The sequence below is a fragment of the Acanthaster planci genome, linkage group LG06 (genome assembly GCF_054643075.1).
Source record: "Acanthaster planci isolate LZ-2023a linkage group LG06, COTS_SCS, whole genome shotgun sequence".
Classification (NCBI taxonomy): Eukaryota; Metazoa; Echinodermata; class Asteroidea; order Valvatida; family Acanthasteridae; genus Acanthaster; species Acanthaster planci.
The window spans coordinates 4924393-4943485 of NC_141782.1; the positions used below are offsets into that span (position 1 = coordinate 4924393).

Here is a 19093-nt window from a genome sequence, read left to right on the forward strand (position 1 = left end):
TACCACAGAGCAAATAGCATGTACTTCGCAAGCACGGGAGACGGAAATGAAAGAAAACAGTGAAGCAAAGGGCGACAGCACACGATGCGTCTTGTCGTGCGTCGTGTCGTGCGTTGCGTCGTGCTTCAGGCGACGTAATAGACAACGCAATACACGACGTACGACACGACGCACGACGGTACAACGCGACAGGCGATGTGATGTTCAGGCGGGAAAAAAATGCAACATGGAAAATACCTCAGACAGCACGATGCGACGGCACAACGCTACGCGTTGTGTGTGTAGAAATGTAATGGCAAGAAGGTGACGGTGCAACACGATGGCATGACACAAGGGAGCCGTTGTGCCATTGCATCGTGTAGTTGCATCGCCTGGATGGAGGGTAAAGAGAGAGAGAAATGTTTGTCATAAATATTACACCATACCAATTCCATTGACCATTCAGAATAAAACTAAATGATGTAAAACCATGATTAATATTAATTTCTTATAAAAGCTCCACTGCTTCATTTCAAATTGCTCGATGAAAAAAAGGACAAGTTGTGGGTGCACTTGCCTCATCCCCACATTCCAAGTAACTAGCTAATTTTTATCAGTGGGTCAACTGGCCTTGATGAGCACCTGGTGTTTGACTCATTGACCATTACACTTTTCTGGAAACTTAAAATTGCATCCTATATCCCACCTGTTCACAAAATCTCAACCTTGTTACATACATGTACATGTAGTTCGCATCAGATGGCGCCTGCGTAGTTTACTACACAACAACTAGCATTCTGACATATGACAGCAAGGGGTAACTTGATTGAAATTACATGCCCATTGTTACGGATAAAACTTCCGGTCAATGGGGTACACTGGTGTGCCAGGCATATTTCTGACTGCAGGTGAATATATTTCGAACATGGCATGCCATGTGCATAATAAGTGACTGTTTTGTGCCTTGCTTAGTTTGGGACAGCATTTGATGACAGTGTATGGGATGATCAGATCAATCTTTGGAGACCACATCCCATAATTAGATTAAATGTGCCATTTAATCTTCATATATGGAATAGCAGTACCTGAAACACAAAAGGAGAAGAACTCTACCTGGAAGGTTTGACATTCTTTTTACTTGGGTTTCAGGAATTCTTTTATTCATTATTTTTTAATAAAGTTGGTCATTTTAATTTTACTTTAAGTATCATTGGACAAGTTGAGACATCGATTCTGTCTCTGATTTACTATGGACATACATACCCTATAATGTTATCAGCTAATATGTTGTTAATAGATAATTGTTAAGGTACCCTTGTTGAATTGGATACAGTAAGCCTTTAAACATTTGTCACTAATATGACACTTGACACCGTCTTCCCACTTGATCCACCAATTGGGGGATCTGATCCACCTTTTGCCACATTGCCGGATCAGATCCCCCAATTGTTGGAACAGATCCGGCAATTGTGTGTAGTGGGCACGCTTACCGTTATAAGGTGGATCAGGATCAGATCCACCTTTCTTGATCCTCCTCTGGAGCAGGATACAGATCCCCCAATTGGTGGATCAGATCCGGCAATTGTGTGTAGTGGGAACGCTAACCGTTATAAGGTGGATCAGGATCAGATCCACCTTTCTTGATCCTCTTCTGGAGCAGGATACAGGTCCCCCAATTGGTGGATTGGATCCTGCAATTGGCGGATCATGATCAGATGGGAGTGCAAAAGGTGGATCTGATCCGGCAATTTAACCTGTCAACATCTGTGCGTGCACGAGTGGCGCGAAACTTTTGCAGTCTGATGAACAAAGAAGTATGTTTTTTGGCCAGTAGCTCATATGAAATTTTTAACGTGCATAGCATGCACAATAAACAACTGCTAAACTATGGGCTAGCAAAATATTTTACCACGCATGCACGATGCATGCATGCCGCAATGTGTACCTAGCCCTGTCGCAATTTTCGTTACGCATTCATCCGTTTCTTCACCATTTTCATTTGTGTAATTTCATTTGCTTTCCATCAAAAACCATTTCTGTGTTAGCGTATAGCCCGCAGTGTGTAACAGAGTATCAAATATGGAAGCAAAGTTTGAAGAGACAATATACTAGGCTGAACATTCGGTCCGATTCAAGGTCATCACGTTGGTAGAACTCCGTACCCAAAAGACCGCATGGGTCACACCCATGCCACCCCAGGACGCAACACTGCCACAGAGCACGCACTCAGCAAGCTAGTACATGTGCAATACCAAACGTGGTGACCTTTCGGGCTGGACATTTTCGTCCGAAAAGGTGGATCAAGCGTAAGTGGGAACGCGACTTGCAGTTTCATTGCGGTCAGTAGTCCACCTTGTGTGTTAGAGATACTTCAAAATTATTTTTGATTCTGAGCTTTTAATTTTAACTATCAGGAATGACAGAAGTGATGAGGACACTTTTCATACTTCTGGCTCGATTAAACCAGTTCTGGATTGCTACAAAAACTTTTTCACGAATAAAAAGTAACCACACAAAAATCCATTTTACAGCCATGGTACAAGCTGATTTTCTAATGGAAAATTTCTTAGAGAAAATAGTTCATAAATAAAAATTCCATAACTAATTCCAACAAATAGAACTTGTGTAAAGTGTCACTCAACTTTATCTGCTGCACAGCAAGCTGCTAACAATACTATCCCCATGCCACGCACTAACAAGCCCATTACATCACATTTCTGTTAAATCAGTATAGTAAAGTTTGTAACGTACCTGTATTTGTGTGCACTTAACGTGCGATCCCAATTTAGAGAAAAATGTGTTCAATTTTCTGCCAATTTTGAAAACGGATATTCTAATTCATTTGATTTGCTGTAAAAATATTTGGAATCACACATAGTGGGTGACCTATCACCCTGTAAATTGTTGCCGATTCGTTGCCTCCAGTGATTTTAACAAACTTAAATGTGAACCAGAAATCTGGCCAAGTCCAAAAAGTTTGAGAACAAAAATATATTTACCTTTCAAATAGAACTTACCTTAGAATGTGAACTGAAGAACAGCACAAAAAGAAGTAGCTTTAAATTCAAATGATCCAGAATTAGGAAAGATCTTGAACTAGAAAAACGACTCTTGAGTGTCTTGACTTTATTTGCCCGGAAATGCTGTGGAAATGCCGTCCCCCCAAAAAATTTGAACTTAACTTTTGTTGTGGAAATAAGTATTATAGAAATAATTTCTATTTTCCTGACATTGCATCTGCTTTCTAAACCAGAATCAGCACTATGATTAGTATTTTAACTGACACAGACAAACCTAGATCCCAAGGACATGCAGGAAAGGAAAGGAAACAATTTACAACTGACATGACTGGTAAACGCTTGGCATGTTTGGCATAGTCTATAGAGCTAGCTACATAAGATTTCTACCCATTTCACCCAGAAGGTTCGACCCCTTAAAGTTAATTAGGTTGTCAATGTCATTCAAAAAAAGTTGGTCAGCCTCCCCCCAGAGGTTGGACCTTGACATTGGACCCCCTTGAAAACCCCCTCACACAGTTTATTTCACCCATCTCATTCATGGACCAAACTTTGTCAAAGCAAAGTAGTATGATAGTAAATCACACAAAGAGCAAAAACTGACTAAATATCTGGTTGGGAAGATGTGGTCAGACCCCCCACAAAGTACCCCCAACAGCACCCCCACATTTCATTCATGACCCAAACTTGTGCATGTAGTATATGATCTGACAAAATATTAAATTAGGCAGGTGTGGCCAGACCTCCCCAAAGTGCCACCTAGCCCATCATCTAACTCCCATCTCTTGAATTAATATCTGACAAATAAAGCAATATGGGACTGCACTTCAAAAAGGAGAAAATATGCTACATTGTGCTGGGTTTATCTCTAACCATCCAGGGTACTCTGGCTAGAAATCCTGCCAGATGCTTCAGTCTGCATCATTTATCAAAGTGGCTTGCCTGCCCAGTGCAACAAGATCCAACAGGTGGACTATCTCCAAGGCCAAGTGGCCTGAGAGTCAGTGGTTGCAAAACACTGAACAATCAGTGGCATTGTTCAATGGAACTAGCTGCCATTGTCTCAAGAGGGGCAGTTTGTGTAGCTGCTGTTGGTTGCATTCTGCATTAAAGTGCATTAGTTTTTCCAACTGATGCACTGTGCTGCATTTAAGTCACAGTGTCAATTCTAAAGAATGATGGTATAATGAACGTAACCAAATTTCACAGAGGATGTGTGATCGTGTTTTCTGATTCATACTATGTAAGGTATTCAAGTTATTAGAGTAAAAAGTAAGTTGCCACTCTCAACGAACCTGCAAACTATGATTTCTGGCCCATGGTCTATAATTCGGATCATCAGTTGTAACCTGTGTTTATGTTTGGTTGATAAGCCATAAGTCTCTGGATGCCAAGGCTTGTGCCTGTGGGTCTGGTGGCTCGCATAAAACAGGGGAAAAAAACACAAAAATGAGCTAAGAAGCATACATGTAGAGAAAGAGCCCATTTTGCTGACATTGCAGTTGCAAGCATCTGTAGTTTTTGAAAGCATCTAATTTCCATCTATGGAGTCCCCTCATAGATAGAGAATTTTTGAGCAACTGCAAGTAAGTTCTCACAGGGATGTGGCTTTAAGAGAGATAAATAAGTTGTCAACACGCTGCTCTGATTAAATTGTAGCTGCAATTAATGTTTCTAAGACACAGTTTTTCCATGCTTTCCCAGACAACTGAGGGCACTGTTGCTGTGAAGTCATCTAGGGAAGACGTGGTTCAGTGTATAGGTATTACTGATCAAATTGTGAACCCAGAATTTACCATTTTGATTACTTAACACCCATTCACAATAAGCAATTTTTCAACCAATATCAACAATCGGTAAAATTGAAGGTTCCCATGCACCGCACAGTTAATGAATGAGATTTTGGCAACTATGTAGCCCATTATGCACTACAAAAAGGCGGAGCTTCATGAAATCCGCTTGATGTTGCATTGCATTGTGAATCGCCCATATTTTTGTTGTAAAATGTTTCATTTTTTGTTGTTAAATGGAATAGTCGTAAAAACAATTCAATTGAATTTGTCATATCATTCAATTCAATAAGGAGATTACAGTCAAGAATACTTACAATTTTCTTAGGGCAACCTCCCAACAGAAAATGTAACTCTCAATATGCATCTCGTGGTAAAGCATGTCATCCCGTGGACCTCAAGCAGGAAAGTTGGCCTTAGATTCCAAGGCTAACAGGGTGGGGAGTATGTTCATGCCAGATAGAACAGTGTCAAATCAGGCATCAAATTGACAAGTGGAAATCTTGAAAAAAACAAAATTTATTTATATGTACCATAAAGCATCACATTTCAATCAATTTAAAAGTGATCAAAAAGTGCTTAACAAAGTCACTTAGTAAACTGACGGATATAATCTGAAGGTTTGCATAGTTGAGGTGATAATATGAAACATGTTTGCAGTTGTACATGTTTCCCTTGTGAGTTGTGTGGTTCTGAGACAGTTAACCTGTATCTGGTTCTTTCGAATCACAACACTCTCTTGGTCTTGTTTTGCCATATGGTAAAGATTACATTTCTGAAGCAAGCCCTCTGACCCTTGTTTACGTTATTCACCAATTTAACCCCCTCCATACAGAGGACTGCTACTACCCTCCATTGTGTGAGGATTAGTGCATACCACACATACAGTCTATTCACCATGCAGCTGCTGGTTCAATGGGGCCTGCTGCTGGACAAAGCCCCTCCATTCATGGCATGCCACAGCCCAGCAGTCTGGGTCAAAATAATCCTGCCATGAAGGGGTTAAAAGTGCATTTTTTAAAGCCTAATATCAGTGAAGTACATGTCCCGTTTGGTAGAACTTCGCAGATAGCTAGAAAGGGAAGGGTTCGCGATAGAAATCGATTTTTATCTGATGCTGGTATCGTTATATGATATTAAGTCATATCACATGTATCGAGATGACATGGATAATAAACTTTCCATTGCTCAATTTCCACATTCGGTCATTATCTCACAAGTTTATCCAATGATTTTTTTTGAAAACAACGGTATTCTCTCATTCTTGGTATTTCTTTGCATGTTGATTTCCACTTTTGCACAACTTCGATTGTACTGACCATCAACAATCGTTAACAGACTTGTGAAGTGTAGGTCCAATACAAGAGTTGCGAATTTACCTGATCAATCTAAAATGAGGCAATGTTAGTAGATCAAATGGGGAGATAAAATACAGGTGAAATGAACAATCCCTTTATAACATTTTTAAAAAGTACTTATAATATACTTTCAGATGAAGGAAAATACATGTATATGCATCTTGGTGTTAATACATGTATGTTGACAGAAAACCACACATTTTGGAGGCCACAATTGAATCACCATTTTTTATTTTCCAACCGGAAAGCCATTGTTGCTGCTGTACAGAATATGATACTTAAAAGGGAAGGTTCACAATCTCACCCTAATGTGACACTAACGTACCTCTCTATGTGTTATTTCTTCTTAAGATCTGCCTGAATCATGATAGCATGTGGCAATGTGTTGAGGGTGCTGTAATGGCTATCAGCCTGTTACTGAAACGTTGCCAGTGGATTGGTGTACTGCCTACCAGTACCATGGAAGAGTATATGCCTTCACCAGGAAGCAAAAGCCAATACTATCTGAAGGTAAGGATAGGTTTGAGTAACAGTTGCTTTGAGTTTCCAATAACATTTGAAAATCTGCACAATAAGGTCAGTATTGTGAAAACAAGTGTGGAAACTCCTGTACATTCTGTATACATGTATATGTATTTGTGAAAAGAGTCATGCCTAATTATAGTCTGCACTGTGGTAGCTCGGCAAAAATTTATTTCGCTTGTTACATACAAACAATTATGGTTTAACAAGCATCATCGCGGCATATGCAAACAAGTACGATTCCTTGCCAAATGCAAGGTTCAAGACACTGAAAAGCCTTGAAACAATGAGGTTGTATTCCACAATTTACGTACAGTTCCTTGCAAAATGCAAGGTTCAAGACCACTGCCTTGAAACAAAGAAGTTGTATAGATATCTACAATATGCACTTGTCTCTCTGATATACTTCAATTTGACAATGTGTTCATCAGCACAAACAAGAGCCCATGGAGGGAAGCTCATCCATGAAAAGCGGGCATGTGCCAGCACCCCCAGTGATAGTCGTTTATCCGTCGGCACTGACCCACCCCCAAAACCCAACAGACTGGCCCATGCCACCTCTCCTCCATGGGCTTAAACTATCGAAACCTCCATTCTCTTTTTTTTCCTTTTTTTTTTCCTTTTTTTTTGGGGGGGCCTGTGTAATACTTCCCGTTTCTTTGGTTCACATCTTTGAGCCATCTGATCTAAAGGCATACATGACTTGACTTGGTTAACACTCAAAACACGGATATATCAGCACTGAAGGAGTGCAGGTATACCTCTACTTGGTCAAAACGCAAACACATGTGGCAATACTTTTTTTTTTTTATCTAGCCAGCCATCTCCTGCTGGACTTCCTGAGCATGGACATCAGCATTAACCATGTACACCAACCAGCATTACTTCGAATACTTGAATGTATTATGTCTGTTTTAGTTTACTCAGATTGGTCTGTCCTGCCTGCCTGGCAGTAAATAAGCCTATATTTGGACATTAACCTTCCTCCATAAGAGCTGCCTCAAGTCATGTCCCATATAACCACATATCTATGCATCCTGACGGTTAACATTATTTGCACATGTACCATAATAATATCTTTATATGTCTGTACATATACATGTCGTTTCACCACTCTGAAACACAATTTCTGCTCACTCCATCATGTGCTAATCGGTAATATATATATTTTTGGGCGGATATGGGGAAATCCAGTGTCATCAGACTTACTGATATTATCCGAGGTAATGATGACTAGTCACAATGTAGATTCATCATAAATCACCTTTTTGGTATTGTCATCCACTTGGAAAGCTGCTCCGAAGTCTTTGATTAGACGTCCGACCCCTCTGAGATAAGTTCCGACTGACAGAGAGCTTTTTGCAATACTGAACTGATACTGTGGGAGGGGTTGACTGTTTACATGGCAAAATAAAGGACTGGTTGAACATGTATGCTAATATGGCCTGTACGGGGCGTGGCCCCGCTACATATGCTGGGATACGAAGGGTCGTTGACTGCCCTTGTTGATCAGTTTTCGGAATAACGAATACAAAGTAACAAGGTAGGGCTAGTTGCCCAGTTAATGTCTGTAATGGCCAACAGTTGGTCTGTTACCCCCCTCCCCTTTTGCTGTGACAGGGAATTCCCCTATCCTCCAAAATTCAAACTACGCCAAAAGGAACACAGCTCGGAATAGCTTTGCTTCGAAAGCAGTGGAGCACACTGCATGCAAAGTGGTGCCCTCTTGTTTCTCCTGTGACCTTCTAACATTCGTTTGACTAAAAAATGTTGGGTCAGGTCATTCCAATTATAACTTCTGTGTAACAGGGCCAGAGCTGACACGTGCAAGCCAATAGAGGACGGTGCCGAGCTGCAATTAATGCTATGGCGTGCTGTGTTGTGGCAGGCTAGACTGGGTCTAGTTCAGATTGGAGGCAAAATTCCTCAAATGTATTAACTGCTGGCTGGTATGCTTCTGAGGTGCCGGGTGCCAATGACCCCGACAACAGCCTGTGGTTTCTTGTGCTAAATCGTCCATAGCCAGTTGGGTAAAAAGGACGGCTCTGATTTGGCATGTGGTGCAGCACTTTTGAACCTGTGTAACTGCAAATGAGACAACGAATCAGAAGTAGCATTTTGCTTTATCCCCACAAGCGTAGCCTTAAAAGAGATGTTATGTCACAAACACGAGCACAGAATGTCTGACTAGTGACATGATCTTTGGGCACCTTGACATTTGCTTACTGATTATGTGTCCAGCTGACATGTTGTCAGTAAAGAAGACAACTTGTTTCCCTGCTAATTCTTTGCCCCAAATTTAGACTGCTTCCACTCCTGGAAACATCTCTTTCCACACAATGGAATATGACCCATTGAACCATTTCCCTTGAAAGAAGCCGCCATAGCCAATACTCCCACTTGCGTCAGTAAAGAACTCAATTTTGTGATTTGTTGTCCAGCACTGAGTCAAGATTTTTGCTGTCCTATTAAAGGATTCTAGGAACTTCAACCACTTTCCCAGGTCTGCCTTGGTGCCTTCTGATAGTTGTATTTGTTTGTCAGTTGCCTTTAAGCATGTCTTTAAGCCGCAGAAAGGCCCAATCCGGTTTGACTGCACGACAGATAAAGCTCAAAGACCCAATTACTGATTGCACCTCCCAGACCGCTGAAGAGTCCCTGTTCTTTGCTTTTTTAATCTTCTGTCTGATATCCCTTAGTTTTCCCAGTGAAACTTGAATTTTCATATGGATGGTATCAATTTCTAGCCCTAAATAAATCAGATACCGAGGAACTCGTAGATGGCCTTGATTTTACCAACAGCAACCTGCATGAGCCAACCTGGCTATCCCTTCTTCCTACACATAGAAAGTTGTCCATGAAATGAATAATCCCGGCTGAGTGAGTGTTTCTCCTAACTAGGAACTCTACAAACAGGGTTCGACCTTAACACTGGTCCGCTAGCCAAATTTGAGTAAAAACCACGGTGGTCTAGCGAAAGCCCTTGTCTGGGTAGTCCGGCGGTCCAGTAAAACAATATTCTGAAAAAAGCGGTGAAATAGTTTATTGTGTTGCATGCCCTCTAGCTGCTGCTGGTTTTTTGACCAAATAAAAAAGAATTTTTTTGCAACCAAGAATAGTTCGGTCCTTAGCACCAGTCTAGCAGAATTAATGCTGAAGACTAAGAAGGCGGCGGCAGTAAATCATCTGAAGCTTCTGCCCGCAACGCCTTTGCGGCACGATCACACTTAAGGGCCATTTACTGTACAGTACTACCCTATGTGGCCGGTACGACTCAACAACGCCATGACTTGATGTTGGTTCTGCATGCAAGATCTAAATCAGCACGTGCTTTCATACATTGCATCTTAGAGGTACATGTAAGTCATGAATATTTTCATTTCAATTTATGGGGGTTGGCCACAAAATTTGTTTCTATTCGGCTTTCCCCGAAGATACCTCCAAAACAGTAGTGTAACTGCGCGCTCAGCTCTGAATGTAGCTGCCGGCCACTTTTGAAAGAAATACCTCGAACTGGAAATGATCACTCCCAAATTTGAGATTTATAGAAATATTTCTATGATCCCTCCTGATTATGGAATATCTTATTGTAAACACCCTGTGGGATCACAAAATATTAATGAGCTCACATGCAGAAATACAACCATTTCATGGAACGCACCCCATGGGTACTGGACACAGTCTAGAACGAACATGTACTGAATGTGCATTTTGCCGGGCGTACATGTACATGTACATATGCATGTGCGTGTACATGTGCATACTGCATAAAACGTACATGGGATCATAAACTGTTCAAAATGATATGTTTTTTTTTCTGTCTATTGGATTGTGAATAAAACGATCCATTTTCAGCAGGTAACTACTTTGTTTGTTTAATTTGCTTGAGTAGAGTTATACTCATGAATATTCTAGAAATTCCAATTCCCATGACCATTTATGACTACTCATCAACAATTAAACAACAGTCAGCACCGAGTGCACACTGTTATGCATGATGTTGGACCAGAAAACACTAGTGCCAAAAAAGAAAGTTGAAATTTGGGGGAAGACGCTGACTAGTGAAAATACTTGTGTACTAGTAAAAAGTTGTTGATTGAGTATCCCTGAGGATAAGAAAGATGATGAATCATGCAGAATTCCCCTGGTACATGTTTTGGCACAACCCAACTGGGTTTAGCCTTAACCACTTGCCGCCGGGGTTTCCGGTATCGGAAACATATTCTTTATTCGCGTGGCCTGGGTCTCGGAAATCGGACAAAGGGAACTGGCCTTGAAACAAAAGACCATACTCGTAACAAAAGACTAGGCTAATGGGAATTATCAACATTTTTTCAATATACAGTATACCACAGTTTGGGGGATTTTAGGCGCCATTGCGAAATTAACTAAGTGTTCTTCCGTGGTTTGTTGACGTTCTCGCCCAATCTAACTATTGTTGACATGGTAGTACCGTTGCTAAGCAATGTGGCTCCAAAATCAGCACCTTGATTGATCCACAAAAATGTTGGGGCATTCCAGACATCGCAACTGGCCAATCTACACTTGGAGCAAGACCCAAGATGATATTTTGTTGATCGCCTTTTGTAAAGATTTTGTGGTTTCCTTGATCATTGTTTAGTCTTTCCCCAAGACCCCAGTGCTAAATGGCAGATCGTGCATAATGGGTCCTCTTTATGATAAGCATTCTGTTTAGCAAGTCCAAAATTGTGGAAGGGTGTTCTACAAATATAATCACTGATACCCGGAACTGAGACTGATATCTTGACAGCCGCGCGCTCGCGTGAAATTCCCACACTTTTTCCTAGGCAATGGCCCAAATCTGCTTTAAATGACTGTTTGCTGAATACAGGTTGAACATGTAAAAGGCAAAATGGAGCCCAAAAACTGGTTTTGAAAGGGTTTTGTTACGTAGTCTTGTCGTGCTCCTCAGTAACTTGTCGTGCTGCAAACAAACCGTTGAACCGAACCAAAGATCATTGAACATGATACTTTCAAACCAAACCAAACTTGATTAAAAAAAGCCAACACACCACGAAAAATAGACAATGAGTTTGACAAATTTGACACCGCAAACCTCGGCACACGTACATGTTTGGACATACGATGGCCCGCATCACATGATTGTTGTAAAACACACTAGGTGAGAATTCACTAATAATTAACAGAGAAGATGCAATGTACGGCATTTCCGCGGCTCAACAATGCTACATTCTCACTACCTTAGATTATGCTTATGTATATTCAGACAACATCATGTACATCAATCTCAAAAAGCCCCCTCTTCATGTTCCATATAAGGCCAGTGATGTCATAAATAGCCGTAAAAGATGATGACTGGATGCATGTTGATCGTAGTAGGACTCATGCTCAATCTTAAGGCTACCCCGGAGAGAAGCCAATGTTGCTGGGCGGACCAGCGCGCGTGCAACCAGATTTTGTGAGCGAGGTGGCCTTTAGACTAGTCTTTTGTTTGGTGAAGTTGTTGTATGTATACGTTGTGATAGCATTTTCAAGATTCCTAGTAGTTGTTCCAAAATTTCAAATGACAGAATGCCGTTATCCATAAATCACAAATGTTGATATGTGTATATGACCGCGAACCGAACCAAGCTAAACCATAGTGCTTGAAGCATTGGTAAATTTCCACCTCCTCTTTGTTTAGAGGCAGAATCCTTGTTTCTGTTATATTTTAAATCATACAATTTCCTGTGAACTTCAAATGATGTTGTCTATATATTTTTAAGTATAACTGAATGGGATATCGATGATGAATTATCTCCTTCCCGGCCCAAGCTCTAAAGAGGATTTTGTAAAAAAGCGTTGCGTCATGACTGCTGATCATAATTGTTACGAACTACTTAGTGTGTAATGTCCATACTTCAATCATATCCAAATGCTTTTAGTTTAATGCTGAATAGGTGTAGAAAGTTATGGATTTTTAGTAAACTATAACATTGAAAGGTGGTGTAAGTCGATGTCAGTATCTTTACCCTCACCCTACTAAAAAGGAAATCTCATGGTGCTCCCTCAAAACGTACAATAATATAACAGAATCTTGGCATTTATGGAATAATTACAGGTGGTTTTTAGTTTTGGGGCCCACAAGGGGATGACTGTGTCACAATGTACAAGGCTATTAAAACAAATAAAGCTACATGTACGGAAGCCAAACGTAGAGCGTTTTTCTCATGGACGATGGCGTACTCGGCAGCCAAATAAGCTTGATTGTCAAAGGAAAAACATATAGCCAGTACAGTCATGCTGCCACTCCGTCAAAGTTCTCACATATGCCTGAAGTACTACATGGTTGTACATCGTTGATGTGATTGGAGAAGAGACGAATGGAAGACAGGTCTATATCATCCGACGTCAAATCAATTGTTATCTAAACTGAAGTATGTCTGCCACCTCTGGATAAATATTCATTTATTTACGATGTGAATATAATGTTTATGTCACAATATTAATCACCCGAAAAAAGTCCCTGATGTGGCTGGCGTGTGAACGCGCTCAAACATGCCTGCAAGCATGGTTACCGTGTTCCTTGGATTCTTATACCTAATTCAGTGCAGTTTTTTGGACAGGGAACAGACTATCTGAAAAAAAAACAGATATTGCATGCTCACGTCACGGTAAGTCCCAACTTACTATGAAAGCGGTCGAATCCAAACAAAAACTTAAACCATAAACGTATTAATCCAGATGTTCACACAATAGATCATGTTTTGAAATGTCAGTAACAATTGTAAAACAAACTTCATGAAACAGGGATTGAATTCTGCACCCGGGTCGTGCCTGCTGTTCGGGAAAATTGATGGTCTCATTGTTGGTGGGATACACTCACTGACTGTTTTTGGATAACTTTACTCTCTGAGGCAATCTAGTGGCAGCGTGAACAAGAAATTTTGCATGCTCGTACAAGTTTGCTAACGATCAAAGATCAATGAATTTTCTTTCCCCATAGTGATGAGAAATATATTACTGTTATTGGTTATCTATGTTTGGTACAAAATTAAGCCATTTGCAGGCCGAAATTAGCCTGGTAGCGATTTTTTTTTCCAAGCCGGGAATCCGTGGAATATCGGGCATATTCATGAGACTGGTAATTTACATAAACCTTGCATAATGCGTTCCGTCCTCTGGCACGCCCGGTTGTCAAGAGGTCTTTATTTGGCGGGGACTGGCGTGCTCTCCATGATCCTGCAGAATGTCGAGGGTGCAGAATGGTGGGTCAATTTCGCGATGCCGCCTAAAATAACAATAGTGAATGAACAATAGGGATATTTAATGAGCTGGAGACTGGTCTGGGTGCCACACTGCGCCGCGTGTAGAGGGTGGACAGTTGACATGGGAAAATGCACCATGGGGCGCCTCGGCGGCTCGTGGTGCGCCAATAAAAATTTTGTTGACATTGTGCCTTACGAGGTCTGACAAAAGTGTGTCTACTGTGGGCGCTCACTTTTGTTAATGGTTTGCCATGGTTGCCTTTATGACTGCACCCTGCGTAATCGATACGAAAAGGCTGACTTGGCAAGCATTTGTCAACTTCAACATTTAGCTGCTCGCGTTCTCTATTCCAGTGAGTAAATGAAAATGTTTCAAGGCTTAGATGTGAATGATGTGATGAAATAGGATATTTGGATACTTACGTGAAGCGATTTGGACGCTTTTTACCTGCAATTTTTCTATTCTTGCAATGCATGTAAAATGACCTTAATTCCCTGTGCATGTAATGATATGGCCATAGTCCTCCAACTTAAGGATACAAATGGCCTCTTCGAATATAGTACAATGTAACCGGGCTCATATTGTTCATTTCTTTATAACGAATACTTCAGCCTCTTTTTACATGTGGCCGACCTTCCTAGGCTATCAACAAAGCACCTGTCGGTCAGCCCTCCTTTCCCACGTCTATGTCCAGATGTAACTGTGCTAATGGACGTGCTGTCACGGATGGGGGGCCTGTCTTCCTTCACTCCATGCCTTCCGGGGTCTGAGACACTGCCTCTCGAGATGAACACATCAACAGGTTAGAGCTCCTAGCAGTGTTCAACGCTCTTCGCCACTTCCGACAACACCTAGTAGGTCGTTCCGTTCGAGTCCAGAGTGACATCTCCACAGCAGTGGTGTAAATCAACTGCCAGGGCGGCACTCACTCTCCTCAACTCTGCGCCCTTGCATTGCAGCTCTTCATGTGGACGAACAATCAAGGGATCACCCTCCAAGCCGTCCACATTGCAGGAACCAACAACAGCATAGCAGACGCACTCTCTCAGGGTGGCATTCGACCAACTGGGTGGATTCTTCACCCGAACGTGGTCAGCTGGATTTTTGCGGAAATCAAGCATCTCCAAATCGACCCCTTCGTTTCTGCCAACACCCCAAGTCCTGCTCCAGGTTCCCTCACCCATGGGCATGGGTGATAGGCACCCTACCGATCGACTGGTCAGGCCTTCTGGCTTTCGCCTTTCCTCCAATATCCTGTAGTTCCTGTCCAAGGTAGAATGGGAGCCATGTCAGATCCTCCTCATTGCTCCACTCTGGCCTTGTCAACCATAGTTGCCAACGCTGACAAGACTCCTGGTTGGAAGGCCACTGGCACTTCCATTCCAGTCAGGGAGGACATCCTTCATCAACCCAAGTCAGGGATCCTCGACCCTGCACCGGAGGGTCTTCATTTGACATGTTGGAAGTTGTTCAACGATCCTTCAGGGCATCGGGTCTTTCTGCAGACGCTGTGTCCATGGTGGCCCAGAGTCAACGACTGTCCACTCACAAAATTTACAACAGCTGACTGCAACATTTTACTGCGACAACCATGATATTTCTCCAACCGAAGCTCCTGTGAGTTCCGTCACAGACTTCCTCACATATCTGTATCACTCGGACCTCCAGATTGCCACCATCCGCAACTACTGGTCGGCCTTGGTGGCTGTTCACTGGGGCTTCAGCAATGGATGGACTGTCTCCAACAATGCTGCCATCCACCATCTCCAAAAGGAATATTTGTCGAGTGTTTCAAACGCTTCATCTCATCCTGGGACCTCGGAAGTGTCCTTTGCATTCTTGCTGCCCCCTTTCGAACCGTAAGCTGATGTGTCTGACCTCCGTCTCAGCATGAGGTTAGTATTCCTCCTAGTGGTCGTTACATCAAGACGAGGTAGCGAGCTACATGCCTTATCGATTGCCGATGGCCACATCTGCTGGGAACCTCACAGGGTTCGTCTCATCCCATCCATCGGGTTCCCGAGTAGAAATCAGATGCCTACCTTCCGACCTCCTGACATATTCATTTCCAATATAACGTCACTCGTGGGAGATGACACTGACAAGAAATGGTGCCCGGTTCGGACTCTCAAGTAGTAGCTTGCCAGGACCAAACGTCACCGGGAGTCTGATTCTCAGTTTTTCGTCACCATGACAAAACCCTTTTACCCAGCGTCTAAGGACACTTTTGCCCGATGGACGGTCTTGGCCAGCATCTTTGCTAATCAAGACTGGCCAGCTCCTGAGCATGATGAGATGACTCAGGCTTACGTCAGGGCCCGTTATGTTGGGGTCCCTTCTACATCCTGGTCATATTTCAGAGGGGTTCTTCCAGCTGAAATCTGCCAGGTGGTTTGTTTTAAATCTCCTTCCACCTTCGTCGAATGCTACCTGAAAGATGTTCTGCGGAGCAAAACAGCCCATGGCAGAGCGACCCTGCGCTCGACAGTCAAGGCAACATCCAGCGCTGCTCCGGGCCATGTGGCTGATAGCTAGACTTAGTGGGGTCACTGGGGGAGTGTCCACTCTCGCTAAGCCTGCCTTATGTTCTCCTAGTTATTATACTCCCATCCCTGACCCACCTCCAGAGTACAGTGCCACTCTGCATATGTAGGCTGGGTAGGGATATGTGAGCGCTGGAGGCTCCTTCCCCACGTGAAGTGGGTCGGATGTCCTAGTGATACTTACCCCTGCCCATCCGCTCCCACTCTTCCTTCCCCACTTTGGCTCCAGTGACCTTACCACTTCGAAAAGAAGGACGAACATGGTGGCGAGACTGCAAGTCTTTTCAATGAATTGCAATAGGCACATGGGAAATTTGCATATGTAGGCTGGGCAGGGGAAGGATCACTAGGAGACTTGACCCATTCCAAGCAATGAAGGATTTTGGGCTCAATCCAGCAGTTTGGCTGCAGCACTAGCTGTTGCTCTTGGTGTAGCTGTTGGTCTCTTTTCTTTGTTCCTACACATGACTGGGTGTTGGCAGGCATATCTCTTGCTCATAAACTTTTAAACTCAGAACAAACCTAGTTGTAAATATTCTGATGGCAGCATGTTTCTATGCTGTGACTCATTTTATGATTGTCAGACAGCTTTCTGCCCTACGCTGGGGTGTGTAAGCCTATAGGATTTGTAAGATCTCAAAAACGAGACTGTTGAATTATCTTGAAATATCTTACAGTAAAGTAAGTACATAAAAGTGTCAGACAATCTGTGAAATCTTACTGCAGGTAATCCTGTCATTTTCAAGAAAAGAGAAATTGTATGATTTTTCCAAAGATCGTCCAGACAAATGATCTTTGGAAAATACAAATCGTTCAAATCATACTGCAACTGTTACCGGGAGCTGTTGCAAGAGTCTTTATTAAATTGCAGAACAATAGCTGGAAGAAACGGTCACGCTTGATGCCCTCCGGACATCAATAAAATAGGGCTATATCTGTGTGGCCGCTTAACAATGGGAAATTGTATCCGATAAAAGAATCACTGGCCTCATGCATGCCAGGAAGTCTCGGAAAATAGTAAAGATTACATTTTTTTTCTCATATCTTGCAGAGGACATGATGAGTTGAGATTTTTACCTACATGTAGCTAATGTGCAACAAATTGAGAGGTCTCTGAAAGCAGAGTTACAAGTGTATTCATAATACAACTTGTTCTCTGAAGAACCTTTTTTTTTTGACCAACTAAGGTTGACGGAAATTTTTCGGTGTCGCTGACTCGGAAAGAAAATCGCCATTTTCATTTCTCATTTTAACTTGAGACTTGACTAGGAAAAATGACTTGTGACTTGCCATAACTAATTTGATTTTGTGATAAACGTCTGATAAAATTAACAAACACACTTTTCAGTGTCTGAACATAGAAAGAATGCCCATTCAACACCAGCCCTTTTTAATGTAGGCTTGCGATCGTAGGCTCTGAAACGGGCTTGCAGAGCTACGGCCAGGACTATTGTCTGCGTGTCTTCGTTTATTTCCAATGGAGTCAAGACTGAGCTGTAAAACAACAGTTTCACGATAAAAGAGTGGTTTTGGCTTAACACTTTGGTTTAGCTGGTTCCTCCCATCTTGAAGCAGTGTCTGAAACCATACGTAGAAGCTCTTACTCAAGGTGTGGGGATGAGGAAGCACTAATTCAAGGCAGTCATGTTTTCATTGGTTGCCATTTCCATTGGCTCCATTCATGTGTTGGAACTAAAGGAAACCAGTCCAGAGAGATTGAATAGAATTGCAAATGTACCGTTTACACCTCACAAATTGTGTGGTGTGTCTGTTTTTTTTTTCTGATTAAGTGTAATTCATGTTTTGTTTACTTTACTGGTCATTTGGTAATTGCTTAAAAAATAACCTGCTGTATGGTCCACCCAGCAAAGACACTTATCCAGCCCGCCAAAATTGGTAATTTCAAGTACTTGAACAAGTTTAGGTTTAATGACAACACTGGTTCACGTGCTGCTCACTCATGGAGATGACGTACCCAAAAATGGCAGGGACCCGAATGTTGGGCACTTTGAATTTTCTCTTCTAACATTTGTGTATGGACTGGAGCAATGTTTTACCTCAAGTTCACAACAGGTGAAATTTAATCAAACTTGAAGTATTCTGATTCATACATGTAATACTAGCAATTCAGTATTACATGAGGCAACAGTATCATGTCTCAGTGAAGTTTGAAACATACTTATAAGTTAAAAGTTGGCAGGCTTGCATTGTCTTCTTACTGGTGAAGACACACTTGCACCAGGCTTCACATCTTCGTAAACATCTTTGTGAACACATTCTCCGTGCTCACTGACTCGTATGCGGTCCAAAAAAAAAACGTGGTGGGGCTAAGAGAAAAATTCAACCCTGTTTTAACAACCTGTTGCGCACAGAATAGTCAGTTCCACAACACATTTCTTTGTTTAGCAACTTGCAAATCAGTGATACTGAAATATGTGTGTTCACAAGTTCTCAAAATTGTACCTTTTGGTGAGCAGGAGGGATGCAGACGGGGATGATATAAGCCTAATGATAAATAAAGAAGTTTTACTCACACAAACTGGTCTCTGCCGAGGTGATCTTTTGTGATGAGGATGGATGGTTCCAGCCGCAGATATCTGGACGACACGATATGATACCCCGGGATGGGGAAATTGCGATTGCTGTAATTGAGT

The 19093-nt window shown here is 42.1% G+C and overlaps 1 protein-coding gene across 8 annotated transcripts in view; it reads left to right on the forward strand.

The window, feature by feature from the left end:
- LOC110989242 (uncharacterized) overlaps positions 1 to 19093 on the forward strand; it is a 515163-nt gene that overhangs the window by 117407 nt on the left and 378663 nt on the right. For all 8 annotated transcript variants that reach the window (XR_015425756.1, XM_087138535.1, XM_087138534.1 and 5 more), the window contains one exon: positions 6496 to 6654. Coding sequence is in view for 7 of the 8 variants with exons in the window: in XM_087138535.1 (XP_086994661.1) it covers positions 6496 to 6654 (159 nt within the window). In the remaining variant the exon portion in view is untranslated. The remainder of the gene's footprint in view (positions 1 to 6495; positions 6655 to 19093) is intronic.